General features: G+C 28.7%; 1 protein-coding gene across 1 annotated transcript; it reads left to right on the top strand.

Moving 5' to 3' along the window:
* The first annotated feature begins 1,841 nt into the window (after window positions 1-1,841).
* On the top strand, window positions 1,842-7,690 carry LOC145086230 (serine carboxypeptidase-like 51). The gene is made up of 13 exons (XM_079023977.1): window positions 1,842-2,101; window positions 2,178-2,272; window positions 3,238-3,345; window positions 3,440-3,680; window positions 4,053-4,096; window positions 4,189-4,256; window positions 4,341-4,446; window positions 4,517-4,695; window positions 4,787-4,856; window positions 4,980-5,030; window positions 5,109-5,161; window positions 5,237-5,372; window positions 7,379-7,690. The coding sequence occupies exons 1-13, from the start codon at window positions 1,960-1,962 to the stop codon at window positions 7,445-7,447; spliced, it is 1,362 nt and encodes a 453-aa protein (XP_078880103.1). The 5' UTR covers window positions 1,842-1,959; the 3' UTR covers window positions 7,448-7,690.
* Window positions 7,691-12,346: the final 4,656 nt, after the last annotated feature.

Below are 12,346 nucleotides of genomic sequence, written 5' to 3'. Positions count from 1 at the left end.
TACTTATAAAAATCATGCATTCACATCAGTTAACAAATAAAAACTTATGTATTCACAGCTTAAAACTTATATTTTTTTATTAATAAAAGTTAAAATTAACATTAACATAACTGAACAATAACTAAAATATTAAAACATAAAATCACAACTTAAAAGACCTAAATTATTATTATTATTATTATTATTATTATTATTTTAAGAATACACTAACGTAATAGCACACATTCTAAATTAAATTCATAATATAAAAAGTATAAAGCATAAGATGTGAATACGAATTTTAGGTAAATATTAAAACAATTAAAAAATAAACTTCGATTCACAACTTAGTAACAACGGGTTTAGAACTTAATATTTTTGCAAATATTATAACAAATAAAAAAAGCTTGGATTCGTAACTTAATAGCAGTGAATTCACAAATTAACAATGATGAATTCACAACTTAATATCAGTTAAACAAATAATAACAATAGTAAACAACAAAAGAGAAATTAAAACAGTAAATTCACAGTTTAACATAAGAAAAAATAATAAAATAAAAATCATCTTACCTGATGTAGATATGGTGGTGTTTTAGTGAAAATCATAAAGAAAGACATGGATGTGAGTTGATGGTGCGTTACCGGAGCGACAAGACAACAGTGGTGGTGGTGGTTGACGACGATCTCAGATCTGATCTGTCAATTTCGTCGGAGCTTATAAATCTGTAGGCATAAATCATATATCTAGAGGTGAAAATCACAGATATGTCGTCGAAGATCATAGATCTATCGCCGGAAAACTTAGATTTGAACTGAACGACTTCAGATCTTATGAAAACGAAGGATTTTGGAGGTTAACGACATGCAACACTGGCTGGTAGAGGAGGTAGTGAACCATATTTCACCATATCTGAAGATCTGGTGGTGTTTCATGGAGATCAAGAAAAAAAATGGAGATGTGTCACCGGAGCAAGATTTGGTCAGTAAGTTCCTAAGCATGTAGATCTGGAGGAGTAATTGATATATTTATATCCAAAATTTGTAGACCTATCGTCATGCATCGTAGATCTACTACCGAAGATCATAGATCTGGACCAAACCACTGTAGATCTAATAAAAACAAAAGTTTTTGGAGGTCGAAGACAAGCTTTGACGGTTAGTGGAGAAGGACCTGGACAAAATCTGTTTAGATCCGATGGTGTTTCCTGGAGATTCATATAAAAAAAATTAAGACGAGACAAAGATGTATAACCGAAGCAAGGTCGTAAGAGTGGTAGTGTTGCGGTGGTAGAGGTTGTTTCCGCCGGAGGTAGGTGGCGGCACCGGTGGTCGGTGTTTGGTGGCGACAGAAAGCCGCCAGAGATATGAGGGAGAATGAAGAGATGTTTGGCGAGAGAGTGGGAGAATGAAGTTTTGTAATCCTAATTTTTTAATTTGATGTTTTTATGATTCAAGTGTAACATTTTGTTTGTAAAAATGAGATTAAAATTCTTTTTATTTACAACAATGTCATTATCATTTAATAATAGATGGACAAAATGTCTTTTACAAGATTTATACATATCTAATTGAGAAATAATAAATATAATCTTAATTATAAACTAAAATTAAAGGTTCTTAAGGTTTTTAATATTTTTTTTGTTCTTATTTGATATATATATATATATATATATATATATATATATATATATATATATATATATATATATATATATATATAATTAGAGACATTTATTATGTTCATGTTGGAATATTCAAATCAAATACTTTCTAACAAGGAAGATGACAAAAAGTTTTAAACCTTAATGGTTTATGTGGATTGAAACAACTCATTTCTTGTACTCATCAATCATCATCCAACTTTGTTCTATATCTTTTGTTTTTTCACCATAAATTAAACAAAGAGGAGAAGGTTCTTATGTTATATTTTCATGTTATTTACATCAAAATTCTCTTCAATTACATTTCATTTTGAACATGAAGATGGTCTCCATGAAATATCTTTGTGTTCTTGTTCTATGTATTTTTGGTTTCCTATCTTTGGTTACTTCCATTGGGAATAGTTCCGGAGGGACCGCCGATGGTTCGGAAACATGGGGATATGTTGATGTCCGACCTGGTACGTATTTAGATTTACATGGATTCATTACTAGCAAAAGTTCATGTTTTAATTTGATATGTTGCTTTTGTTATAGGTGCACATATGTTTTGGTGGTTGTATAAGAGTCCTAATAAACCCAAACATTCAACCAAACCATGGCCTACAATTCTGTGGCTCCAAGGAGGCCCTGTAAGTACTATTCATACATTACCTTGATAAACATGACCCACATTCACACAAACTAGTTCAAATGACTTGCAACAATGCCGCATATGCTCTTTCAAACTATGAACGACCACTTGCACTAGCAAGTGTATTCTTGGGTCCAGATTAAATAAAAGAAGGCGTTAACATTTATTCTTTACTTATTGTATATATTTAGTAGTTAATTTATTATATTAATCTAATACTATATTAATCTCTAAATTAGATCTTATGAACATTTGTTTAACTAACTTCTACATTACAAATAAATCAAAAGGATTTGGAATAGTAATTATGATCACATGTCTTTGCGAATTTCTTTTTGTGACATCCCTAGCTGTTATTTTTCTGTATCGTGGTTTTGCTATAGCTAGCATTTAATTAAAAAATAAAAAATAGTTGTTGATATTTCCGGAAAAAACCATTTAATAAAAAATGTCAGTATTACGCTAATATAAGAGTGATGACAGAGTATTGATGCCACGTGATTTTAGATTAACTGTAGAAGCTGATATGTCATAACTAATATCTCCACAGCAAAACACTGTTTAAATGGATAATATCGCCAAAAAAATCTAGTAGTTGGTTTCACTATGGTCAACTAATTTAACTTCCACCACACTTTTTCTAAATTTAATGGATAGATGACTTAATCTCTAAGATATATGTAGCTCTTTTACTCGATGAAAAAACGACTTAATAAGTAAGGTAACGATGTTTTCACTGAATAACTATTAGTTTTTACTTTTTACAAATTACTTCTTTTCATTTTTTCACTTTCATTTCCCATGTGTGTTGTCAATCCTTTTTCCAAATATTTTTTAAACATCTATTCAGACGAAATTTAATGGAAAAAAAAGGAAACACTGCCTTGTCATGCGCTATTAAGGACCAAATTAATACTTTGATAGCAACAAGTTCTAGTTGTTAATGGTGCACATTCATACCAGGGTGGTTCGGGTGTTGGTTTTGGAAATTTTGGAGAACTCGGACCCTTAGATGTTGATTTGAAGCCAAGAAAATCAACATGGCTTCAGAAAGCAGATCTCTTGTTTGTGGTATGTTTCAAGTATCCTATTTAACACCATGATCACGTTGTGCCTAAAAACCGAAAAGCTTATAAGATTAAGTCATGTCCTTTCTGATTCTCAGGATAGCCCAGTTGGGACTGGGTATAGTTATGTGGATAACGATAACTTGTTTGTCACAACCGATGTTGAAGCAGCAACAGATGTAACAACATTGTTGAAAGCGATCTACAATGGAAACGAGACCACTGTAATGTCTCCACTTTATATTTTCGCAGAATCTTATGGAGGCAAATTCGCAGTGACCCTTGCACTTGCTGCTCTACAAGCTATAGAAACGGGGGAACTTAAGCTTCAACTTGGAGGTACTTCATTTTTGCAAAATATATGATTCGGGAGGTTTTCCTTTTGAACTATATATATCGTATTTGCTCACTACAAGAAAATTCTTATATATTCCATAACTAGATAGCAGAATATATAGTTATCTATATCCTTCGAGTTTTTTGCTATAAACTATTCATATTCTTTGTAAAAGTAACATGTGGGGAATTATAAATGCTTAAAACATCATATGGAGAAATGTTTTTGGTCAAAAAATCGTTTGTTATAGCATTTCAGTCTTTCATTTTTTGTTTTTATTTTATGAAACAGTGATTTGGTTGAAACAAAAAATCGTGTATAATGACTTGAAATGTTAACTGAAAGAAACTTGTGGTTGTTGTTTGATGATATAGGTGTTGCGTTGGGCGATAGTTGGATTTCTCCCGAAGATTTCGTGGTAAGTGCCCTCATTTGGTTACAAATATAATGTGTGTTTTTTTTTTTTTTTTAACTATCTGCAATAACAATTTAACAAACCATTTTTTGTAGTTTTCATGGGGTCCGTTACTTAAAGACGTGTCAAGGATTGATGATGTTGGTTTGAATAAATCGAATAGGTTCGACCAAAACTTACTTATGTTGGAAACAAGAACCTTTAAAAGTGTCGCGAAAAGTATCTGATATATAAGTTGTTCGTGCAGCTTAGCTCTAAAGATTCAGCAGCAGATAGCAGACGATCAGTTTGCAAAGGCAACAGACACATGGGGGGATCTCGAGGATGTTATCCTTGATAGCAGCAATGGTGTGGTACGACAGATATTGTTTAATTATTTTTCTCGACACATGAAATTTAGCGACAAAAATGTTGGTATTTTAGGACTTCTACAACTTCATGTTGGATGGGGAAAATGATCCAACTTCGCTGACAACAAAATCATCAAGACGATTTGGAAAGAAGCCTTATGCCATGGTCTCCGAAGCCAATGGAAATGATCTGGATTCCGTCATGAATGGTCCAATTAGACAGAAGCTCAAAATCATTCCCACTAACGTGAAGTAAAACTTAAAAATTAAAACTACTATAAATAGTTTTTGTATGATTTGATTATTTATATTTATCATTGTAATGATAATCTATGGCTTGTAGATGGGGAGGACAAAGTGATGGTGTGTTTCTAGCCATGGAAGGAGACTTCATGAGACCAAGAATCGCGGAGGTAAAGTTTCCAACTATTCGACTAATTTTATGACACACTTTGTGTCGCATATATGGTGTTGAAATATTTAATTACCACATCAGAAAATACCAAAAGATTCAGCCTCGGTTTCACTTTTAACAGGTTGATGAGCTTTTGTCAAAGGGTGTAAATGTTACTGTATACAACGGACAGGTGAGAAAATATTGCCAAGTTATTGGAATTATAGTGTTGAGATGCAAAAACTCATATTTTTAGTAACATATGTGACAGATTGATCTAATATGTGCAACTAAGGGGACAGAAGCATGGATCAATAAACTCAAGTAATTAATTATACACCACTTTTCGTAACTACTCGACTAATGGTTGCTAAAATGCTGGTTTGTGTTATGGGTCAGGTGGGATGGTTTATCGACATACTTGAATCTTGCTCGGACTCCATTATACTGTGGTGAAGATAAGAGCACGACAAAAGGATTCTTTAAGTCATATGAGAACTTTGCCTTCTACTGGATTCTTGGAGCTGGCCATTTTGTAAGTCTTTTTCTTCGGCTTTTCTTAACTTTTAATGTTTAATCGTCTAGACCAATGAATGACCGATGGTTTGATCATCTACACTACTAGTAGTCTGGATTCTAATCCGATTTGTTTCCAAAAGTAAGCATTATTGTAAAACATTATTAATATACAAACATTGTAATTCGTAAATTGTGATTAGTAAAGTCTAAACAAAAAATTGCAAGAATAAAAATAATACCGAAAATCGAATATTACATTATTTACATGTAAACGTTATACCTGACAAAAGGTGCATCATTTAAATTTATTATTATAACTTTACAAACAGATCGAATACATACATAACTAGAAAAAACAAACAAAATGTATATAATAAATAAATATACAAAAAAACACATCATGCATATCTTTTATAGATGAAAAAAATAACAGAAATGGATAAAACCTTACCATTGGAGAAAAAATCATACTAGAAAACATTTTTTCTTTCACCATATTCATTTGAAACTCATATGTTTATTTCATTTTATCACATTCATTTGAAACTACCATGACTTTTCAATTTTTTTTCTAATAATAATTATCAATTGATTAATAAGGTTAAATAAATATTAAACCTAAAGTGTAATCACATATAAACTAAATTTCAATATTAAAATAATATATTTACTTCTACTTATTAAGTGATTTTTTTAACTTTAACATATTATACTTAATTTATTAGTTTTAATATATTATTGGGTGTAAACCATTATCATTTTAAATATACAATTTTGGAACAATTTGTATAAAATACTTTAATTATTAATTTGTATATATAACATTCCAGGGTCAACTTAAATATAAATTTTAGTTTAACTTAATCAACCCAAAGAATATTTTGTAAATAGTTAAAAGTGATTAATTGTTGTCTTTTTTTTAATAATGATTATAAGTTGGTTAATAAAGTTAAATAAATATCAAACCTAAAGTGTAAATATAAATATACTAAATTTCAATTTTAAAATAATATCTTTACTTATATTTATAAAGTTATTTCTTTAACTTTTAACATATTATACTTAGTTTATTAGATTTAATATATTGTTATATGTAAACCATTATCAGTTTAAAGCTACAACTTTTGAACAGTTTGGACAAAATACTTAAATTGTTATTTTAAATATAACATTACAATGTCAATTTAAATATAAATTTCAGTTCCACTTAAAAAACCAAAGAATATTTTGTAAATAGTTAAAAATGATAAATTTTGGTGATAAATGCAAAAACTAAATTACAATCTCAAATCGAATAAAATATTATTTCCTAAAGATATTTTTATAATTGTTAAAAGTTTTCAAATAAGTAGCTTAAAATAACTAACAATAACAATTGTTAAAAATAACTCTATATAAATGATTATATTGTTACCTTTAAAATTAAAAAACAATGTTTGATATTTTAAATAATAATAATAATAATAATTAAAACATTAAGCAAAATAAATTTTAAAAAATTAATTAAGAATAACAACAACTATAAATAACATTAAACAATATATTATATTTAAATTTATTAATGTATAAGTCGCGGGTAAAAGTATTCAAACGATTGAAATTATGCAGTTATAATAAATGTATATATTATCATATAATTCCAAATAATCAATACATTATATCAATTTAGTATACGAATTATTATATAAAATTTGACAACAACATTATTGCTATATTAAAAAAACAAATATTTGTAAAGACTTAAACTATATAGGTGTTTTTGTGCAACTTGCGGACATTCGACTAGTTTATGTTATATAAACGCTTGAATAAAACCTTACTGTTCCTACCCTTCAAAAAAAGTCCTTTAATTTCACGTGAGACTAGAAACTTGTCACAAGTTGTATTATTTTCGACAATATTATGTGACTAATTTATATATATATATATATATATATATATATATATATATATATATATATATATATATATATATATATATATATATATATATATATATATATATATGTTTATGGAATCCAGGTTCCAGTTGATCAGCCATGTGTGTCTCTAGAGATGGTGGGTAGTGTCGTGAATACGCCTAGCGTCTAACCATCAGTCATCTATGTACTGTGGGCAGATTACAGTTTTGGATTCAGGAAGTAATTTAAAGTGCGTCGTATTTGTTTCTATTGTTACAAAAGAAAAAAAAACGAATAAGGTTGTTCGTGAATGTGTAGTAACAGTAGTGTGTCAAATGATTTACTTTGGTACTTGTATTGCTCATCTAATCTTTTTGGACACAAACATAGACCGTTGATTGTAATAAAAGAGCTTGGAAACCATAAAATGCTTTAGCCGTTTGAGATATTAATAGTTAAATAATCAGTTTGTTAAATACTGAAATAAGATGATCAAAACGAACATCTTGTAATAAAAAAGAAAGGTCTTTGTGAAATGAAAATAAAAATCCAAAGCTGGTTAAAAGAAGTATTATATATATATATATAGGGAAGGGTTATATGGAAAATAAACAATTAGGGCAACACATGTTGGAACCAATGAAAGTGTGACAACACATCACTTTGGAATAACTACATAAATAACTTTCATAGTACATTGCTTATGAAAAAAGAAATGGACACGTGTCACTTGATCATTGGTTCCAGCATATGTTGCCCTAATTGTTCATTTTCCATTGAACCTACTTATATATATATATATATATATATATATATATATATATATATATATATATATATATATATATATATATATATATAGGAAGAGGATCAAATGAGAATACCTAAAATATTGAGAACTTGAGAACAGCTCTGGACCAATCATTATGTAAGGGTATATTAGTAATTTTATATTTACATTAAATTGTAACATATAAATATTAATTAATGATTTCTTAAAATCTAGGGATAATGATTTAATTACCTAAAAAAATTAATGGTTCCTATGGGGATATATATATATATATATATATATATATATATATATATATATATATATATATATATATATATATATATATATATATATATATATATATATAAATTTTTTTATTATTTTTTCCAAAAATAGTTTATGATCGTTTATTTTTCTTTAAAAAACTAATACAACTTCATCCAATTTTAATACTTATGTTCACAATAAAAAATGAATATACACTTTTATTCACAAATAAACGCAAACAGCATGAATCAAATCCTTTTTATTCATCAATTGAAATTAGTACACTTTTGATCGCAATAAAAAATGAATATACACTTTTATTCAAAAATGAAATGCAAACAACATGAATCAAATCCTTTTTATTCATCAATTGAAATTAAAAAATAAAAATTATGTTAAAATTTATCGTTTCTTCACAAATGAATTAATGTAGTAACAAATAAATATACTCTTATTCACAAATGAATATAGCTAAACAGAACATAATTTACATCTAAAAACTGATATAACATAATATATGTTTCATTATAAATTAATTTCTTCACAAATAAATACATGTAATCAGAAATGAATCTACTCTTATTCACAAATAAATATAGCTAAATAGAATATACATCAAAAAATGCTACAACATGATATATATTTTCTTTCTCATGTAGCTCAAATCCTTCAATTTCCATTTTCTCAAACAATTCTGAAGGAACCCATAAAACACATGTTAAAATACTCATATATCATTAAGTTCCAGACACCATATCTGTCTCGTGCATTTCATCAAACAGCTTACGTGCATTATATTTTCCTTTGAATCGGATTACAGCTTTGTGTAGTTATCTTTTCCATTGATTATAAGAGCCAGTAGGAGATGAATTAGAACCAAGCAATAAAGAGTTGGTGTGTAAATGAAGAACATGGGTCTGCCTCTTCACCTAAATAAACGATTGGTGTGTAAAGACTTTGTTTTAATTAAATCTAAAGATATTTACAAATGACAAAAGAAGACTTTGAAGAACAAACCCATACATCAATGACACAATGACAAAAGAAGACTTTGAAGAACAAACCCATACATCAATGACACAGTGTGCCTTGTACGATTCATCTTGTTTCGCATATAAATTCGATTGGTTTCCCAACATCTTTGAGATGTCTCCATACCCAAGTGATGGGTGAAGAATTTGATGAATCGGAGGTAATTTTTTTGGAAGTTGCTATACAAAGCAAACAAGATAATCACTATAATGTTGACATACGTCAAGGTAGTGTGTTAAAGAGAAAACGAAAGAAAAAGAGGAAATCTTCAATTCCAATTAACATTCCAGAAAATAAATTGAACTTACATGAATATTAAGAATCGAACAGATCTCTATCTTTCTCTGAATCCTCTTGCAAGCGATGGCTTTTAGACTTAGGGGAGGCTCGATTATTGTTGCAACACTAGATGATGATGGTGAGCAATGGTGAGACACAACAGCGGTGAGGATGAATGCGTACCCTAGGTATACAAAGAGAAAGATGAAGAAAGTATGGTAAAATAAAAAGGAAAGAGGTGAGAAAGAGTGAAAAATATAGGAATTAAATAAAGTTTCAATTCCCATTCTACCCTTTCCACCATTTATATATATAACCTGCTTGATAAAAGCCTTAGATCTATGTATTTAGATGGTCTAGATCGCGTTCTCAACCTTTTAGGTGTTCTCATTTGATCATACTCCTATATATATATATATATATATATATATATATATATATATATATATATATATATATATATATATATATATATATAGGGGTGAGATCGGTTGACAACTCATAGTTTCATGAAAACCCGAGCACTAAAAGTGGAGCGTTAGATCAAAACTAATTCATTAAATGCATGATCGTAATCTTACTAATCTTATTTAATGTTTAATTTTTTATGTTACTGAAAGTATTAATAGAAACGTCTTAAAAGTTACATAATAAATCAAATTTTGCGATTTTTAAAAAAATAGTATTTTTCAAATTTTTTTTTTAAAATTGCCGATTTTTAAGTTTTTTTTTTATAGAAAACATGAATTTTTGAAGAAAAACAAACTTAAAAAATTATATTTTTTTAAAAACTGCAATTTTTTTTAAACTATTTAAAAATCAATAAAAAATTTTAAAAAAACTGGAATATTTAAAAAATACTACAATTTTTTAACAAAAAAAAAATCAACATTTATATATATATATATATATATATATATATATATATATATATATATATATATATATATATATATATATATACACACACACTATAATATTTGTAAGGAAATCATAAGGAAACTTATTTTATTTACTAATCTTTAAACACAATAGAATAAGTATTTTATTCAATACAAAATTAAATATAAAAAATAAAAAATGCAACAAAATTTCAAAGCTTTTCATGTCTTCGTGTTAATATTTTCATATTTTCTTCATTTTATTGTTTTTTACCACTTCAATATTCACTACAATTTCTTTCAAATCTACAAGAAAATTAAAAAAAAAAAAAAGATTGATGCAAAAATACTCACAAAAATACATATGTGATTAAATGTGAATCATGTGTAATTCATATGTGAATTATATGTGAATCACATGTAATTCATGTAATTCATATGTGAATTACATGTGAATCATATATAATTTACATGTGAATTACATGTAATTCATATGTGAATTATATGTGAATCACATGTAATTCATATGTGATTTACATGTGAATCACATGTAATTCATATGTGAATTACATGCGAATCACATGTAATTGATATGTGAATTACATGTGATTCCTTTGTGAATTAAATGTGATTTACATGTGAATCACATGTAATTCATATGTGATTCACTTGTGATCGTTCAATAAAATTAATGTCACACCCCAAAACCACGAACGGCGGAAACGTTCAGGGGTGGAGGACGTCATGTACAGTATTACAACAGTGTAATATAATAAACAAGCAAGAACATCATCCATTGCATTATAAGTAGAGTTTTAATACATGTGTGTTCTTTCATTGTAGTAAGACACCAAAAATATACAATCAAAATAAAAGACGAGACTTGTCTCCTCCGTCTTCTCAAAACCTGGCCATCGTACCTGTCTACTGTTGACCTGAGAATACAAGTTATTTTGAAAGAGAGTATCAACTTTAAAGCTGGTGAATTCATAAGTAATTAAGTGTCATTGTCATGCTTATGAAAATCTGTTATGAAGGCCATGTAAACCTTTAAATGAAAATGTTGATGTAAGTACGAAAAACCCTAGAAAATCCCTTATTTTCTATAAGTATGAAATGTAGTCTTCTACCAAGACCCGGATGTTTTGTTATGAAAATGTAGTCTTCTACCAAGACCCGAATGTTTTGTTATGACAATGTAGTCTTCTACCAAGACCCGAATGTTTTATAAGTAATATGATAGCTTTTCCTTTCTATTGACTAGTACTAGAGTACTTAGTCTAACTCCTCGTTTATGTGAAAGTATCACAAAATAAAGTAAACAGGAAAAATATAAACATGTAAGTGTTATTATCTTGGGTTACCAGGATAAACACGACATTGCCGAAGCGAAAGATAGACCCTATGAACATCCGAAGAGTGTCCCCTCATCCTCTGTAGCGGCAGCAGGGTGGAGGGAGGGTTAGTCCCGGTATCGATCTCCTAATACAGATCGTTAACCTAATGATCCTCCGAAGATTCACATCTCATCCACTGTTGCAACAGTTGGACAGAGGGATGGTTAGTCCCGTCACTGACTACTAAATAAGTAACAACCTTAAACATCCGTAGACATACATCGACCACTGGTGCTAATCAGTGGGGTTCGGAATGGTAAGTCCCGCCGAGATATCCCATTGAACCGGGATAGGAAAGATAATTTACACAGTAAGTACTAATAAATCATCCTCGTAGTTCTAAGTACAAGTATCCAGGTAAGTAAATACAGGATAAAGCACCTATGTAAAAGTGTTCATGTATGGTATTCATGTAAGTGTGTTCATGTAACAGGTAAGTATATGTAAACATATTCATG

This window comes from Lactuca serriola, chromosome 2 (assembly GCF_051521515.1).
Source record: "Lactuca serriola cultivar US96UC23 chromosome 2, Lser_US96UC23_V15, whole genome shotgun sequence".
Lineage (NCBI taxonomy): Eukaryota > Viridiplantae > Streptophyta > Magnoliopsida > Asterales > Asteraceae > Lactuca > Lactuca serriola.
Note: the sequence above shows the minus strand (reverse complement) of the source record. Positions and strands in the feature narration are given on the sequence as shown.